The following is a 20232-nucleotide window of genomic DNA, read 5'->3' on the forward strand; positions in this document are numbered from 1 at the left end:
ATCCATAGGTGTTCTCATACTTTGAGGCCGCTTAATTTTCCAGACTGCAAAATGGACATGAAAGCATGCTGAGGGAGAGAGGGGAAATAGAAGTACATCTGAAGGTAGAGCGATTTGTTTGTCTGTTTGATTTCGTCTCAACGCCTTGCTCTGTCATAGTACTGACATCACTCTCCAGCACACTTGCGAGTAAACCAATTACGACGAGGGGAGAGGCGAGAGGCAGGGAGAGGAGGGCCACGGCAAAGGTCATGTCAATCTCAATACCCTGATGGCTTTGAAATGAAAAACCTTGACCTGTCTGGACAGTTTAGTGTCTGCTTTTTGATAGTTCTGTCTTGCCATTATGGCTCACTGAAACCGGCCACAGTGGACTGAACAATCAGCACAACTGACACTGCTTTAAAACTGCATGAGAAGCATCTAATCAGATTTATTTATTTAAATGCTGATTATTACATATTCTTGCCATTTCAGAAGCGGCTTTAGGTGCAACATCTCAAACACCAAAACAAAATGGCATCTGTTTTTTTTCCCAGCAGCCCAAGAGGATGCTCACGTCAATGCACACAAATAAGTGCTAACACCTTATGAAGGTTGAATTTTGTTTCCTTTTTACTGCTGACAAGAGGAAGGACATGTTATCACAGCTTTTCTTAGGATTAGCAGGCTTTATCTAACGATGCATAATGAATCGGATTTATCTGTCCCTGTTGCTTTAATCGACACTCAAAGCATTGTGGGAAGAAAAAGCAATCTGAAGGGAACAGGTTCATAGTGTCACCTTATCTTGAAATGAGCTAGTTTTGTGGCTTATTGTGAAAGCAGGCTCTGAATTAACTATGCTGACATTGACCGCATATTGGCCATGCACCATTTCATTGTTTAGTCAATGCTTATTTATTTAGGATTGTAATCACTGAGACATATACATTATTTTGCTAAAATGCCTTGCGAAAGAAGGATACTCACTTGTTCTGAGAGTGGAATTCTATGCACTAAATGAAACTGTCTGATCATTTTTAAGATCCATGCATTAGACTCTTTCTAAAGGAACCATAGTTTTCATTCCATTTCAATTCTAGTTTATTTGTATAGCGCTTTTTATGATACATATCATTGCAAAGCAACTTTACAGAAAATTAAGTTTCCACAATATTTCGTAGTAGCTTATCAGTGGTGACTGTCAGTTTATGTGCAAATGGAAGACATTTTCAGAAAAATGTATAAAAGACGTAGTCAAACAGACAATGAACATTATTAACAGCAATTACAGTATTATATGATGCAATCACACTTGTAGCAATATTTGGTAGTTCTGTATGTTGTGGCAGAACTTATAGAGACATAATTAGTGTAGCATCTGTTCAAACAAAGTAAAATTAATTAGTTTAACCCAAGCTAAAGAATAATAATGCACATTTGATCAGATATAACTGCAGTCCAAAATTATGAGATGCATTATTTGAATGCTTGGCGAAAGAGATGTGTTTTTAATATAGATTTAAACAGAGAGAGTGTGTCTGAACTCCAAACATTATCAGGAAAGCTATTCCAGAGTTTGGAGGCCAAATGCGAAAAAACTCTACCTCCTTTAGTGGACTTTGTACATATATATATATATATATATATATATATATAATTTTTTTTTTTTTTTAAATGGCCTCATAATTTGCCAGTACACTAGGATCTAGTTTTGGTTTCTTAATAAGAGGCTTAATAACCGTAATTTAGTGGGTACAGGATCTAATCTAAACATGTTGTTGCTTTAGATGCAGTGATAAGTTTATTTAGCTCTTCCTGTCCTATATTTGTAAAGCACTGCAGTTTATCTTTGGGTGTGATGGATGAAACTGAAGTATTAGAAGCTGTAGAATATACGTTTGTTATTGTATTTCTAATGTTATCTATTTTATCAGTGAAGAAAATCAAGTCATTACTATTAAACGTTGATGGGATATTTAAAGTGGGTGGCATCTGGTTATTTGTTAATCTAGCCACTGTGCTAAATGAAAACCTTGGATTGTTTTGGTTATTTTCAATGAGTTTGTGGATATGTTTGACCCTGGCAGTTTTTAGAGCCTGTCTATAGCTGGACATACTGCTTTTCCACACAATTCTAAAAACTTCCAAGTTAATTTTTCTCATTTTGTACTCAAGTCTATAAGTTTCTTTCTTGAGAGAATTGGTGTTACTGTTATAGCATGGCACAGTAAGCTTTTCTCAATTTCAATTTGATGGGGGCAACAGCTTCTAATGTATTAGAGAAAATAGTGCCCATGTTGCCAGCCATTCATTTGTATTTTTGGGTACACATAGCAGTTGAGATAAATCAGGCAGGTTATTTGCGAATTTGTCTTTGGTGGCTGGAACAATAGTTCTGCCCAGATGGTAACGCTGAGCCACATAGTTAATATTAGTGATACGCAGCCTGCACAATACAAGGAAATGATCAGTAACATCATCACTTTGAGGTAGGATATCTATATAAGCTAGATCGATTCCATCAATGATATAATTAAATCTAGTGTATGGTTAACATGATGAGTGGGTCTGGTGACATTTTGCTTGACTCCAAAAGAGTTTATTAGGTCAGTAAATGCAAGTCCTAATGCATAATTTGTATTATCAATGTGAATATTAAAATATCCAACAATTAGAGCTTTATCAACTGTAACCAAAATGCCTGAGAGGAAATCTGCAAATTCTTTTAGTAATTCTGTATACGGCTCTGGTGGTTTGCACACAGTAGCCAGAGCAAGAGATACAATAGATATATTTTGGAGGTCTGACAGTGTAACATTAAGCAGAAGTATTTCCAATGATTTAAACCTGTATCCTGTTTTCTGGGTAACATTGAGAATATGACTATATATTGGTGCAACACCTCCGCCACGACCAGTCTGACGGGGCTCATGCTTAGAACAGTTGTTTGGTGGAGTAGACTCATTTAGACCAATACAATCATTTGGTTTTAGCCAGGTTTCAGTCAAGCAGAGTACATCAAAACTATTATCTGTGATCATTTCATTTACAATAACTGCTTTGGGTGTGAGTGATCTAAAGTTTATGAGCCCAAACTTAAAAATGAGGTTTTGTTCATTTATTTTAAAATTTTCTGTTTTAAACATAAGATTTTTTTTTTCTTTCTAGATCCTACATTAAATTTATATTTTGATTTTGATTTGATAATCTTAATAGATTGTACAGCGCAAGTACTTCTATCAATTAAGTCGGTAGAACAAAAGCCATCATAGTAGTTATTTGGGAATTGGCTTACTAGTCATATGGAGCGAAGTGTCCTGGATATGTTGTCCAAGAGGAGTTCCACTACGACTCTGCTGGGGTTCAGGCCATCAGTGTGAAAAAGCCTAGGACGCTCCCAAAATATTCCAATTATTAGTTTCTGTTCTTTACCCCATGACAATAATCATTCATTTAAAGCAAAAAATCTACTGAATCTTTTGTGTCCTTGTCGATATGTGTGGGTGTTCCTGACACGATGATCGTTTGGCACGGGCATCGTGCTGTGCACCGTCTTAGCCCTGGCATAAAGCACGACTGCTCCGGGGCTCTTGTCGGCCTTAAGGATCGTGGGTATCTGCGCAGAAACATCGAGAACATGAGCCCCAGGGAAACAGTGATTGTGCACTTTACCTTTGGTTAATGAAACACGGACGTGTCGGATGATGGAGTCTCCTACGATCACAGCTTTGTGTTCCGTCTCGTGGTGGGGAGCGAAGCAGTTCCGGCTGGAGATCTCGAAGACCGGAGGGGGAGAAGCCTGAATACTTACCCCAGACTTGAGAGCGTCAGCCTAGGAGGTTGTCCTCACCTGCATTCAAAAGTAGACATACATCTGCTATTAAAGCAAGTTAAAGTGAGTAAAGCAATGGTAATGTGTGTGATTAGAGTATTAGCAATGCAAGTGGGATTAGCGACAACCACGTTGGCGATGCTAACGGGCTATAAGCTAAATAGCGGACACCGGAAATAAAAATAAAACTAGTAATAAGGCGCTCTGATTCTTTTTGTTGTAGAATACGATAGAGGATATATTCACATATTATAGAAACGAAAATGATGGTGTATAAAATAGATGTTTAAGATAAAAAAGTCAATAAAAAAATTACGTGACGGAGCTCAAACTCAACACACACAACAGCAACAAACAGGAAGTCTTATTTTTGTCTTAGCATTCCTACAGTAGAATAAAGTTTAACTATATTTATATTAGTATTATTGTTATTAATATTATTATATTATTAAACATCCCCCCATTTTAATAGACTTAAACATACATATATTTTTTATATAAAAATGACATTATATATATATATATATATTATTATTATTATTATTACTACCTATAAGAGGTTGTTGTTGGTCTTGTAGTAATCTAACTATTCTAATGGAACAGTCTGTGTACTCTGTAAACTGCTGATTTCTTTAATTTCTAAATTGCTATGGTGAGTTCAGCAATATACATAAGCAAAGAAACGAACTATTTTGAGTCAAAGGTGCAAAAATAGGTCTTATAATTCTCCTGGCTGCCCCAAAAAAAAAAAAAAAATATATATATATTTTTTTTTTTCTTTTTTAAACTGCATTAATTTGGTGTATAAAATCCTTTAGTGAATAAAAAAACGTCTGGCAGGGAATAATGAAAGCGGATTCTCTGACCTTTGGGACAGTGTTTAGCCCAGCAGTAAAATTAAAAGTATAAATCAAAGGTTCTGTAATAATATCACTTCTTTTTCTTTTTTTGTCAAATGAGTTTGTGAGGGCCTTTTAGATAAGCATTTTCACAGCCGAAGAATATTCTAGTATCAGTGTTTCTCAGCAAAAAAAAAAAAAAAAACATTTTCTCATTTTCTTATCACTGGGCATTGTTACATTCAACATTATTCCGATGAGACGAGATCCATAAACCGGCTAGAACAAAGTGGCAATGCATTCATATTTATCACGGGTCACCTCCTGTTTCCTGCATTCAGGAGAAAATGGCTGGTTTTTCTTTGCCTTGTTTCCTCTTTGATAGAGGAGATTCACGCGTTTGGCATAAAGTGAGATGCTGTAGCTTGTGGCAGAGGATAGAGCTGATGGAGGGGGCAATGGGAGGGCAAGAGAAGGTGCATTTATGTGTGTTCATACTGCCTGTGAGCTGTCTGATTAGGTGCCATCATGCTGGGACATCCAGAGAATCTGTATTCATTCGGTCATGCACCTGCCATCTAAAGCAAAGGGAGAGGAGCTTTTGAAAAACTGAATGAAATGACACTGGAGAAATGGGGATGATAGGGAGAGAAGGAGGCTTACAGACAGGTGAGAGCAAAATGGTGTCTTTTTCTAGGTTCATAATAGCTGACTACCATATTCTGCAGTGTAGAGCATGTGTACTGTGTATGTTATGCATGCATTTTCATGTACTGAATAGCTGGAAGACTTACTATATTTGCCAAAATGTGCTGTCTACAATGGAGTGTATTGAGAGAGTGTTCTTGACTTGATCTTCCATTTTTAGTGGGGGTAATAAATGGAAGTAGTGCTTAGACTTAGGTTTTTTTTTTTTTTTACATAATTTCAAATGCAAGTTTATTTAAAAAAGCTATTTATTTCTGAGATAATTTCTTGGACTTCATTTGTTGAATTAAATTGGATGATTCCAGTTTCATGAAAACATGCCCAAGTCACATTTCACTTAAAAATCAGAAGAAGAAAAAAAAAAAATCTGAAATTATATGAATAATTCTGATTACAATTATGTAAGAAAAACAAATTAAGTATAACAGATTTTAAGGCCATTCATAGTTTCAATCACCTTCTATCACTAAATTATTTTTACTGTAATACATGCAGCCATTATCTATTTTTAATGTAATAGAAATTTGTAATTGAAAAAACTATTCTATAAATAATGTACTATTTATTTAGTCTCTTATTTATTTGAATTATAATTGTCATTAATGATCTGCACTGTTGTAATAGTTTTTTTTCTATTATAGTAATAGTCATATTTATTGTAGTGGGAGTTATTACATAATCTGTTTTTTTTATTATTATTATTATTAAAAAGTTATTTTTTTATTATTATTATTTAATTGATTAATTTTTTATGTTACTATGTGCATATATATATATATATATATATATATATATATATATATATATATATATATATATATATATATATATATATATATATATTTATATATATATATATATATATATATATATATATATATATATTTATATATATATATATATATATATATATATATATATATATATATATATATATATATATATATATATATATATATGTGCATATTTTATTTACATGCATGTGACAACCATTAAAAACACTGCTGCTACACAGTGTGTGCAATAGAAGCAGTCAAAATCACAGAGGCAGTAGACAGGTTGGGTGGCTCTGCAACAGGAAGAGGACTGCATGACACATAGAACAGGAAGCTGTAAACGTCTCATCCCCCATTGTCTCCATCCCCTCTGCATGGGCAGTAGAGATCCATCAAGAATGGACAATGTTCAATAAAAGCACACCAAGAGCCTTGTCTGCCTGGGTGGGTAACAAATGAGGGGGCTGGACCCTGTGGTCCCTCCTGGCTCTCAGCTCTCCTCTGTCTGATAGTTTATCTGCCTTCTGTCTGTCTCTCTGTCCCCTGAGCTCCCCCGTGGCTTCTCTTCCTGTTTGCCTATCTCTGCACCTGTCTGTATCCCTGCATGCTCTTTTTTTCTGTCTCCGGCAGTTTACCTCTCTGAATGTTTATATGTGTGTATGTTGTAATGTAGGTGTCTGCACACTCATCACTGCTGAAACACTGTTTATGATATGCAGTTTAATTGCAGGTTTCAATTGTGACAACTTAGCCCATATAGAGTCACCTGTTTTCCACCAGTTTCCACTGTGAAAAAGGCAGTTGCAGACCAGAAAAATTGGCTCAGCTTTAGCCTCTAAAACCTGCTACTATCAAAACCAGAATTGCTAATAGCTAATGCAAATTATTTTGTATATTGTGTGATTGATATGAATTCCAGTCAAATAAATACAAAGAAACTTAGCAGGAATTGTAAACAAATATTGTGATTTTGGAAAACAGATTATTTTGTTCCACATAAGAAGGAAGCATTTAACGCTAATGCAACCTAATCAAGGCCAAAAGATGAACACTGGGTGTGTATTTTTCATTCTTGTGCTTCACATGGGATGATGGGATATGTAGTTTGATCGCACAAGCCTTCCAGCTCATAGACGAGTTATTTCTAGCAAGCTAGAAAATAAATTGTGCTGTCACAACGTTACAGACAACCCAGGCTCATTGAAAATACATCCCTGTGGTGAAATTTATTAAAAATATTATGTTGCATCTTGCACATTTACGATGACAGTAAAAGTCCATTTCAGTCAGATAAATGTGAACCTAAAAATGCTACCTAGCCAATAGTGTCAAAAGCAAATGTGAGATAAAAAGGGATTTGCTTAAGCAACCATGCCATTTTAGCTTGCTCTTAAAAGTATTTGAGCTCTTGTATCGTGATATATGTTTCTAGAATCATATTCAAGCACTGCACATTGCCAGTGTAATGCTGTATCAGGTGGGCTACAGAGCAAGTTTACTATGTCAAAAATGCCATACATTTGGAGCTAGTTATGCAAATGTTCAAATTAATATGCCAATTAATTGTTAGTTTTCAAATCATTGCTATGGTAAAGGTGTTTTGAGGCCATAATGGCATGAAAACAAGTCTTTATTAAGCGATAATTTATTTCCATAATCATAATTTTCCATAATCATAGATTTGTGATAAAATAAATTAAAGTTGTTGACGTTCTACTAGCTCTAGTGTCCATTTCAGTTAGAAATTGCTATGAATTTCTTGTAAAGGTATTTGGAGTTTTTGAAATGTTGGTAGAGGTTCCTGAAGGAAAAATACAGGGTAGAGTTCAATCCAACCGTTTTAATTGAGCTTACAGTCGAATGTAAGAAAGGAAGGGAAAGGCTTTATGCAGATGTTGTCTGTCATCAGAAGTTCAAGTCATGACCTTTTAATAAAATATTTGGTAAAAAGAAAAAAAAAATGAAACACATGCATGGATGAATCTCTCACATAAAGATCAATAATAGATAGAATTTCCATTTCATGTCGACTTGGTGGAACTCACATGCAATTAATTGCTAAATAAAATCATACTGACATGACTTCAACATGCCAAAGGATCGCAATGCACTTTTTTTTGTGATCAGGATTTGTTGTCAGTTACAGTACATTAGTATGCTGTGTAGTCAGTTATTGTTTGTCTCTTAAGTCAGATTTCCCTTCAGCCCATCTCACGCTTTCTCTCCCTTCATTCCTGCCTGGGAGATCAGGGTCATTAGTATTCAGCGGGAATCAAACACCTGCCAGCCACGTGAAGCCTCACTGCGGTGAGCACAATCAGCCAAATGTTTTCCTTGTGCGATGAATGTGTGTGGCTGTCACCATTCCAGTTGATATATGTGTTCTCTGTTCTCTCTCACTCGCTTCGGCTCCATCCCTCCCTCTGTTTCCTCCATTCTTCTATCTAAGATTCACCAGAGGGGGTCTGTGAGGGTAAAATACCGCATAGAGGCTTCAGGTGCGCCTGAACGACACCATACTCTGATTAACCATCACAGTTCTTGCTCCACTTTACAAAATGGCTGATCGCTCGGAGAGTTGTAGGAATATTGGCAGCCCAGACGTATGGCCATACTTCATTTTTCCATTTAGGACACAAGCTGGTCAGTTGCCACTGGCAATGTGCTAAAGGCTTTGCAGGGTCACCGCAAGGTTACACGCCAAATGGACCTCCATTCCCCTAGGGGCGCCATTACACACTGCCAGATGATATAATGACCAAGAGTGAAACCGTGATGCCCGTAGGCAGAATTTTAAAGCAATGCTGTGATGTGACTCACATGATGGAGAGATGTGCGCTCACGCTAACAGCTAGTCACTTGGAAAAGCAATGGTTTTATTTATTTTCTGTTTTTAATTCCACTGCAGAATGTTGGTTTTTAATTAGCATGGTTTTTCATGTATTCATGTTAGCACAAGCATGTATTAAAAAAAATTATATATATGTGTGTGTGTGTGTGTGTGTGTGTACAAAAATAAATTTTATGTTTTTTAATTTTATCAGGATTCAAAAGTTAATAACTTTTTTTATTTCATGAACAATAAAGAAGGTAAGGTTTATATTGATAAATATTTATAATAATATACAAAACTTAAGTATATTTGATTTAAATATTGCAGTTTCTTGTCAACTCATGTATTTCTAAGCTAAAATGAAATGCCATTTTTAATAAATTCATATAAATGAAATCACAAAATATTGAAGTTCAAATGAAAGACTTTTTCATTTAATTGTTTATTTGATTAGTCTGCTCAGCGATAATCAAGAAATCCGTTGATTCTCAAACAGAGCTTTGTAGTTTGCGGCACTCTGTCTTAACTAGAGGTGTCTGAGATTCTGCTGAGCGTGGAACTTTTCAGTAGTGCAGGTGAGTGAGCCATCACACGTTGTTGTGATTCACATGTTTGAAACACTCCACAGTTCGTAATCAATGCACATGTGAGCATCTCACACAAATGTGCCACCAGTATGCTAACATAAGCAGTTCTTGGCAAACAGATCTGATCCGATGCAGTCTTCTATCTGCTCTTCACATTGCATCTTGTACAGTAGACCTTGAGAGAAAGAGAAAGAAGTAACTGGTTAAACTGTAACTTGGTTCCTCGCAATCTTATTTAGTTTAAATTGAATTGAATATACTGTAGTGCCTGCCATCTGTTTAAAGTCCATAATACAACTTCAATGTCATCACTGAAAAGAATCTTTGCCCTTCTTTCTGTATATGAACCATTTAAGGTTGATTCTAATTAAGAAGAGGTTTCAGTCTTGTGCTAGTCTCCTAATATATGTGCGTGTGTGTGTTTGTTTGTGTGACCGAGAGAGAGATTCAATTGATTTATGCCTGCGGAGATTTGGTCACTGTGTTACATTTGCTTCTTCATCTGTCCCTTCCGGAGAAGCGGCTGTACTGTCCTTCCCCTCCAGCTTCATGGGCGTTTATACAGCTATAAACAAAATGCACATTGAATGTTGTGCCTATGGCCTACTTTGTTAAGGACCATAAAGATGACTGACTGCCTTTATGTTCCTGCCGGTTTTTTCATTGTTTGGCCCGACTGCAGAGGTGCTGGCACAGGATATTAATGCTTCCTGTACCGGGACTCTGTTTTGTTGACTAGCGCCGGTGCTAACTTTGTTTTATGACACAGGGAGCTAATCATGCTGCCTGTACTGCAAGAATATACCGTGGCATGTTGTGAAGGTAAAAAATGGCTGAAACAAAAATAGCGAGTGTGTAAAATAGCTTCAGAACTCTGGCCTAGCAGTTAGCATGTAGCACATGAGTTTAGCTTACTACTGTGTAAAAAAAAAAAGTGTTAGCAGTTGTTTCTTCAACAAATGGCACAAATTGAGGTGTCATTTGTGTTCGTAGCACTCTCTCAAATCTCTAAAAGCAATAATAAATGCAGCTAATGTTAACGGATAGTGTGAAGTGTATTTAGTGTAAGCAGTGCTAATGCTTATTAGAAGGCGTGACGGGTTCTTAGCACACCTGAGGCTCCAGTGGATGTTGTACCATTAATCTGTTTCACAGAGATGAAATTGTGATAACCGGTAAGCTGCTGCTTTCAAGTATTTGCACATTTCCATGTCTCATACTGAGTGAACGAGCTGTTTATTACTTAAGGAGGCACTCTATGAAAATATTCCTCATAATCGCTTCATTTTTCCTCAGCGCTTGTCACTGGAGTGAGGCGTCCTCACCGAAGAGGAAATAAGATGCAAATGAGGTCTATGAGGCAGTTTTTGTGAATACAGTAAACTTTAGTGTTACATTACTTAAAAAAAAAAAAAAATAAATAAATAAATAAAAAAAACACCAGGCCATATTTTCTTTTTAAAGATATATTTATGTAAGATAACACTGCAAGTAGGGTAGGTAGTTTTGTAGGTATGAAATGTCTGTATGCTAAAATTGTTTTCTACTACACTGACCCTGTACATATAGTGCATGTATGTTTTGCAATTGTATATTCTGCATAATTTAAATATACAAATTGATTTTTTTTTTAAAGATATATAATACCGAAACCTCTGTCTGTCTGATCTTAAAAATATCTTAGAAAAAAATACAGTATCTCAGGAAATATTTATAATGAATGCTAAGCACCTTTTGTCAACTGGCATTTTGCCAAAGAACGGCGAATGTTATTCCTTATTCATGGTAACCCGAAATTAGCCACCTGAATAAAAGTCCTTTGAGTTTAGAGGTCCTGCATGTTTTTGGCTCACGCCCAAGGTCTTATTTTCCTCTGTATGCCTGAGGATACTTTTTGCAAATAACGTTTGAGTCCAGACATGCCTACCAAGGCGCAATTGAAGAGGGTTTTCGAAGAGAAAAGTGGCAAGATGAAGACAGCATTGTTGTTGTCTGCCTCACAGGCAATCAGAACACCGGGGAGCCGATCCACTGTGTTCATATTCTCTGTTTACCCAACAAAAGAGTTTTGTCATTGCTGCTGACACCGAGGGGCACCGGAGGTATATCTGGGCAATTCGCAAATTAGGAAAAGAAGAAAAGCAACCGACTTCAGGCCATTACAGCGGTCTGCACAGGAATGAGCAGAAGAGACAGTACAATTGCGGCCATAGGAAGTGGCTCGAGTGTTTTCCAGCTCTACCACTTCCAATCAGTCTCATATGCTAAGAAAAGAATGAATCATCCCCTTTGCCCGTGTCTGTACCTCTCGCTCCCTTGCTCTCGGACGAAGTGGTTTGATGTCAAGGAGACACTTCATTGCACATTGGTGAGATCAGAGGACGTAATGTGAGTAATTTATTCGTGCAGGTCTTCATGGCTGCTTTGCATTGCAATCAGGGCACAATTGCCATTAGAGAGAAGTGGGCATGGATAGTGCCTGTTTTATCTTTTATAGCTACCTGAGATAGAGAAAAGTGCTCTGCACATTCAACATCAAAGGAAGCCACACCAGCTCCAGGCAAATGGCATTCAGACAGCAGGGATCAGATGCCTTTATAAACCGGATCAATCGTCCATGTCAACTTTCACACAGATTCGGCCCTAGCAGGTGTGTGTGTTTAAAAGAAAATTAGATTAGAGAGATGGAGTAAAGGAGATCAGTTTTGATTACTCTGGTCTCTAAATGCATGCAATGCGATTCCCGGTCCCATGTTCTCCATTTGGGAAATTAGATAAACTATGCTCCAGGTTTGAATGTTTAAATAAATTACACAGGCAAGGTTAACTTTCACACTTTTTGCACTTTGAAATTTAGGAAATTATACATACTATACTATACTATACTATACTATACTATATATATATATATATATATATATATATATATATATATATATATATATATATATATATATATATATATATATATATATATAATTATTTATTTATCTATTTTTTTAGAAATAATTATCATATTTCATCTGAAACTTAAGCATAAAAGGAAAGATCAGTGCAATGACAGAAAGTGAGTCAAATCCCACTGCAGTTCTGGCTTTCACACATGTATCAAGCAACACTCTCACAAACATTGCACAAATTGTGTGACACTGCTGCGCTACATGCAGCAAGGCGATAATTTATGTGTGTGTCTGCATGTGTAATGCATGTCTTCATGCAGGATTACCGTAGTTATTTTCAGTGCTAATTAACAACGGTGTGAGAACATCCTGTAAGCTGTATGAAAATCAGCCCAGAAAGGAGAAGCACATCATCTGTGTTTAAACAACAAGGGAAGCCAAGCTCATTTTTAATGTTTTTACACATGGCTGCAGGTATTTGCAGTGATTTAAAGTGTTTTACAGGAGTAGTTCACCCATAAATGAAAAGTCTGTCACTATTTACTCATTCCATTTTGTTGTTCCAAACCTGTATTTATTTATTTTTATAGCACAAAAAGAAATGTTTAGCAGAATACTCTTGTCCATATATTATGAATGGAAATGGGGATCATTCATTCAGCAGGTTTGAGCATTGCACTGAATTCTAGCATTTTTTTTTTTTTTTTAAACGCTGTCATTATTTGCAATTATATTGTTGACAGTCTGAATTCTGACACGTAGCAGCTGTCTTTGTGGAGAATTTGCGGGTTCTCTTCCGCCCATCTCACAATTTTATTAAACCGACGTTGTTCTTCAGATGCAGAGGTAGAAGAAAAGATGAATTAATGTTTCCATGTAGGCAATAAATTATATTGGCCTTGAGGCTTTCATTGTTCACGAAGGTGGAAGAAAAACATAATTCATCACTGAAATGTGCTTTTTAAAGTGTTTTATGTAGTGCTGAGTCACTTAAAGCATACTGAAATACATAAATGTTTATTTTATTTATATATTTATGCTCTTTTTATTGTTTCTTAAATGCATTATTTGGAATACAGTTGTGCTCATGATTAAGATTTACTTGTGCATTGTATTTATTTATTCAAACATATTATTTGGAATAGAGTTGTGATGATTCAGATTGCATTTATTTATTTATTCGTTTGTTTTTGTTTTTTGGCCAGGGAGGGCGTTTGGAACTTTAATATACATGGAAACTTCTGGACCAAACACAGTTGTCTTGGTCCAAAGAGAAGATGACAAGAAAAGGTTGTCCTGTAGAAAAGGGATGACTCGCTACCCATTTTCTGTTCCGGCTGCTTTAACAAATTGTTTCCTGCATTTTATTGATAGAGTTTCTAACTTAAAATGCCAAAAGGCAACAGTGAGTGAATGCGATCTTCAATTCACCATGCCAGCTGTATAATAGGATTTCGAAAGTGCCATTTGATATTCTCTATGTATTTATTTTGAAGCGCATTAACAGCGGCGTCTGACCTTGTGCATCTATAAGTATAACCGGAAGATATTGAGGAGGAATTTTAAGGAGTTCTGTTACTCTCAAGCTTAAAACGTAGCAATATTAATGCAACTTTAATCGGATCTAATTAAACCAATTTTAATTTTGTGGATAAAATTATGAAATATTTGGATGACTTGCAACTTAAGACCTGCAAACTTAAAATGTATATTTTAATTTAGACAGTGTATAATAATATAATTTATGCACCTTCAAGTTTTTGTTAAATTTAGTTTTTAACTATATAAATTATGATCATATGACTATTAGGGTGATGTTTTAAAGAACATCACCTTTTGACCTTGTTAAGACTCCTTTTAGTATTTACAAAAAATATTTAAATGCTCCTTTTGGGACTTTAAGACTTTCCAATTAAGGAAAAGAAAATATTTTAATGACCCAATTAGCTGCAAGGGTTATTTGACACTTAGCTGAATGTCTCCTCCTGTCTTAAAGGCTAAATCTAATTAAGACATTTCCCCAAGATTTCCCCTTAAATATGTCACAGCAGACCACTGCTATTGTCTCAAAATAATCTCCGTGTATAGACATGAAAGCGACTGCGGCTGTTCATTACATTTAGATTTCAATTTGAAGTTCACAAAGAGCAGTGCAAAATCTGATAAAGGTCCTTTTCATTTCAACTTTCATTTCAACTAAATACCAAATGAAACCTTGATGATGACTTTTATGCTCCCTAATGAAAGAATCATACAAATTAGTTATGCAGTTGGTACATATTTCATATTACATATTTTGTTTACTTGTTAATCCTTCAGTATGGCTTATTTACCTCCAGTCTTCACATTATGATATCTACCAAAAGAGATGCACATATATTTGTAATCCCCATTTTTTTCATATGAAAGTCCTTGTATCTTTCACACTGAAGCAGCTGAGCGTATCTACAATGTTAAGCTTTCTTTGCGTACTATTACCTCTCTTTAAAAATAATAAAATAATAACTGGGCCTGTCTGTCCGCGTTCTGTCCACACCACTCGTTGACCTTGTGTCAGGACGTCTGATCTTGTGAACTTAATGGCCTTGTGAATCTTCCTAAGAGAATTCTATGGTTAAACTGACTGTCAGGATCAAAAACCTTTAATGACAGCATGACTATTCCTCCATGTTCTCAGCATTATATGTTGTTGAACATTCAAAAAAGTCAAATGTTAGTTCACTCAGTCAAAGCTTAACAGAAAGGACTTTTTTTCTTTCTTTCTACCATCCAGTCAGGCCAATAGGTCAAACCTTCAGTTGCTCTAGTGAAATTTTCAGTGACCCTGAGGCACAAATGTGAAAAATGCTGTTTTCTTAGAATTGCTTTGAAGTGAAGTTTGAATATTAAGACAGCATCTCAATATTGTCATATACAACATCATTTGTATATATAAATATAAAATATTTTAATTAACAAAATTACTACTAAATATTATTACATTTACATTTTATTTGCATTTTAAATTAATTATTACTTTTTGTTTGTTTGTTTGCTGTTTTTAAGATGGATGGATAGATAGACAGACAGACAGACAGACATAGCATCAAACTGATGCCAGAAATGCAGCAATGACTGTATTGGGAAAGTGCTGGTTCAGTCGGCTGTCCTGAAAAACTGTCATTTTGGCCATCGGGCCATCTTTATTCTCAAGGCCTGTCATTTATTGTCATTCAAAACTGAATGTGGGTGTTTTGTTGTTGACGCCACTAAATGAGCTGATGACGTGGCTTTAGGAAACTTGGGGAGTCAGTGTTTACCATGGCCCAGGGCCACGGCAGCTGAGGCTTCTGGGGTTGAATCAGGCGTTTAATGTGTGACCAAATGACAGAGAAGAGCTCAGAGGGCAGTCGCAGCTCTAAGAGATAACATTTATTCTGACAAATGAGCCTTCCCGCTTTTCCCTCTCAGATGTATTATGCTGCATTCATTTTCCATTAAGCAACCAATGTCATTTTGTGTGATGGCTCTCTTTTTCTCTCTGCAGGACCCGTGGCTGTGATCAGTGGTGAAGAAGACTCCGCCAGCCCCCTCCATCACGTCAATCACGGCATCATAACCCCATGCACCCTAGATGCCGGGCCAGACGCTGTGGTAATCGGCATGACTCGTATCCCAGTGATCGAAAACCCACAGTATTTCCGGCATGGGCACAACTGCAACAAGCCTACAACTTGTGAGTTCCAAATAGGCACAAAGACTGTTTATTCTGATTTGTTTTTTATGTCTAGATTTATTAAGTGTGGTCATCTGCAATATTTGCCTGCTGGTTATTTTGCTGGTTATTTATCCTGAAAACAATTAAATTGCATTTGTGTTATCTTGCACTCATAACAAGCCTCCACAAGATTTTGTGATTGCCAGATGTCAAGATTTAAATCTCCCAATCAGAGCTTTCATCTTAAATCAATTCTATTTCTGCCTAGTGCTAAAATGCTATTAATGCTTTCAGTTTGATGTTTTTTTAGTTCTGTTTCTTGAGTATTCATTATTTGGGGACACATACTTTAGAATTTTTTTTTTTTTAGAAATTTTCACTCTATTATTTGTCTTTTTCATCCGTTTCTAAGAAAAAGCAAAGCACATAGAATTAAACATGAGATTTATTTATTTATTTTTTTTCATTTTTTTTTTTTGGGCAATGCAAATTGATTATTAAACAAATTTTGGGCAGATTCAAATCGAATTGAGCTAATGCTTGCCAAATAATTAGATTCACTTACTGAACCACAAGCTATTCATAGTGTCATGTCCAATTGAAAAGAATCAGTGAATCAGTTAATCAATCAATTATTTGGTGAAATCAGTAAATTTGTGAATCAGTGAGTCATTTGAATCTTGTGCCAATTAATGAGTCAATGAATTAATAAAATCATGAATCAGAGAATCAATTCGGGCATGAGACATTTAATTAATTCAGTCTATTAATTGGCGAATCAGTACATTTGACAATCAGTGAGTCATTTGAGTCTTGTGTCGAATAATGAATCAATGAAGCAATTCAATCATGAATCAGTGATAAAATGTCATTAATAATCATTGATTCAATTAACCCCTTTGCGTGCAAACATCGCTGACGGCCCCAGTTTATTATTGTTTCACTTTCACAGCACATTAAACATCACTGTCTTACTTCATCTGGACAAACTATGCATCAATTGAAAGTTTAAAGACTCTAGCTTCGATATTTGACCATGTTTTTGATAAAACATTGTTGCAGTGACAGATATTTAGTGATTTATGTCAGGAGTGCAAAATAATAAATCCGTATTATGCCACATTTTGAATAGAAATTAATCACTCACTCATATTCAGTCACGTCAAAAGCGGTTTATTTGTGTTCACATAGACTCACTGAACAGCGTCAATAAGGATTTATAGACCAAAGATGCATATCTGCGGAGATATATGGATATATTTACTGATGTTTACTTCATATTTCTTCAGACAGAATCGTCATTTCTATTTATTTTCCACGGATTTACGCGATCAGATGATAAACAGCCTCTCCCAGCGATCTGTGTATGTGTTTGCTGTGCCGGCAGCTCGTGCTGTGTGGCTCAGACTCTGATTGGGCCTTCCCAAAAGTCAATCTGAGAGTGTAATATCTGGACACCGCCCCATCGTGTCACATGCTTCCTGCACACTTCCTGGTAGTTATCTGGCCAAAACAACACTGAAACACCTCTGTACACACAAAATATCCGAACAATAAACCCGCGATTACGATAGTAAAGCTTGGTATGAGAATTTCTTGAGATCTGGGGCGTTTTTATAAAAAAAATCGAAAATGTACATCGGAAATGCTAACTTGTGCAGCGATGAAAAAGGCTACAAATAACATATTTTTACAATAGTAAACGACCAAATTCCACCCGTGATCGCTAAAGGAAGTTATTATAAACACTCGATCGGGGTTTAAAGTGAGTTTTGAGTAAAAGTGTATTAATAATTTCATAAATTGTCAGATGTAGCTTGATGCTAACGTTAGCACCAATGCTACTAATAGCAGGTGCTTTTCTTCTTCATGATGCATTTTTGTCTCAATAATTCACGTAAGGTCGTAAGAAAATGTTTTGTTGTATTTTTATAGTAAGACTTTTGATAAATAAGGGCTAAATGCAAAGAGAGACTGAAGTGAGATTGCTGCTTTGTGTCTTTGTAAAGCCTGAAAAACCACAATCAAGGCTAATAAAGGTAGAATAAAAACAAAAGAATAATGATAAAAGAATAATGCGGATAATGTGTCATACTTGGCGGAGGTGTGAAAGACTCGTTTGGTGAGAACAATGGAATAACAGATAGGGATTAATCGGGCAGTTTTCACAGCCAAACAAACACAAAATACACAGGAGAGTTTACATGTGAGATCTCACAGAGATGACAAGGGCCATAAATCAATCTTATTAGCCTGCTCTAAAAACACACATGACATGGCCTTATTTCATAAAATTCACCGTTTTACAGATTCGATTATGAAATTTTTTATGAAGGTTTGGAAGACTTGTGGCCTTAGCTACACTGTGTTTTCAAACTCATTTCCTACATCAACATTTTTTTAAATACATTTAAAACATATGTTTTTTATATTTTTATTTTTGTTTTTATGTTTGAGCTTATATATCTCTATTATCATAACAGTCTGAGTGATTCTGATTCCTTAACAGTAAACTTTAAAGTGTCAGCTTTGTGAACAAAGGTTAATTATGTATTTAGTCAGAAAGAATCATGAGCAGAAACCTTTTTATTTTGGGTATGTAATTTCGGTCTCCATGCCAAAAAAGGGGGGTTACTAGTAAGGGGTTAAACCAGTTAATCATGTTGTTCAATTAATCAAATAATTCAAACTTTTTTGTGTGTTTTTGAATATATATATATCGTGCACTGCATACTCACAATTCCCATTCCTACTTGCCAACAGCCATTTTTCGAAATCCGACTTTGTTCCACACAGCAGACGTTCCCTGGCTCTTCATTGCCCCCTTGAGTACTCTTCCAAACAGAACTGATTCAATTAAAGTCGGAAGACTCCTGCCATTTGAAAAGCCTAAGAAAGCATACTTATTACAGTGAGTGGCAGCGACATTGACAGTGATTTGTGGAGTTTCTGTCCTTGCCTAAATTTTTACAGTGTACTCAGGGAGTGCGTAAATCTGCTGCCTCCCTTAGCAAGACTCATCATATTTTAGTGCACCTACTGTACTGTCATATTTCCAGAGTAAATTGAACTTGGGTTTAAATTTAGGTCGGCTGCAAATTCCCTCATGTGCCTTACAGATTGAATTCTAGACAAAAGAATATGTATGCTTGAGAAAGAGAAGGTGAAGTGGGAAACGGGGGCGTGAAAAGTCGATAACTTTGTTTAAGAAGAATTTGAGTGGGCTCTCAAAGGGGTCTCAACCACTAAAAAGAAGCTGAATGTTGTGTTTTGAAATGCTCACTTGAAAAATATAGTTATTAATATAGAGAAAAGCTATTATGTAATAATTTTATAACATATAATATATATATATATATATATATATATATATATATATATATATATATATATTAATTATTATTATATTGTATAAATATTTTTAGAAGAAAAACATCTTTTTAAATGAACTTTAATAGTTAATTTCCAGTTAAAGTTTAATTTCATCTGCTTTAACCAGGGTGAAAAAGAGTTCATATGTTATTTTAGTAACTTGCACCATTGGTAAACCTTCTGATTTACACCTGAGAAAAGGATTCACAATAGTCCTTTTGGGGCGCCGATGGATTTTCTTTTCCACACGGCCTTGATCCGGACTAATCTGTGAATTATCTGTCTTTAGGATTTTACATTATTCCGGGGCTGGCAGAGTGTATTCCCCCAACGCATCCATTCTTTCTGTTCTAGCTTTTCCATGATTTCCAAATTAAGCCAAAATTGGATTCTCAGCGACATGCAGGGAGAAAAAGTGTGCTACCTTGTGTTTCTGGGGACCATGTGCTTCTGTTCTGCCTGTTCCTGCTCCAATATGGAGACAATCCCAAACTAAGTGAGCTTTGTTCAATCGCTTTCTTAATTCTATCGGCCTCTAAAGATGTGATTCTGGTTCTCCAGCATCTTTTGAACCCCCCAAAAGTGGCAGAGTATCATCGGTCATATTGTTATTGTGCTGCTTTGTTGCCTCATAATCAAATAAATTTGATTTGTCTGTGGGCAGAGACATGAAACTCAGGAGGGATATAATTTTTTTAAGCAC

The 20232-nt window shown here is 35.8% G+C and overlaps 1 protein-coding gene across 1 annotated transcript in view; it reads left to right on the forward strand.

Annotated features, from left to right (window-relative positions):
* The window catches only part of ntrk3a (neurotrophic tyrosine kinase, receptor, type 3a), a 203515-nt gene that overhangs the window by 140819 nt on the left and 42464 nt on the right, over positions 1 to 20232 (forward strand). Inside the window, exon 12 of the mRNA XM_026252909.1 lies at positions 15987 to 16175. Within this exon, the coding sequence (XP_026108694.1) occupies positions 15987 to 16175 (189 nt within the window). The remainder of the gene's footprint in view (positions 1 to 15986; positions 16176 to 20232) is intronic.

This window comes from Carassius auratus, unplaced genomic scaffold (genome assembly GCF_003368295.1).
Source record: "Carassius auratus strain Wakin unplaced genomic scaffold, ASM336829v1 scaf_tig00032278, whole genome shotgun sequence".
NCBI lineage: Eukaryota > Metazoa > Chordata > Actinopteri > Cypriniformes > Cyprinidae > Carassius > Carassius auratus.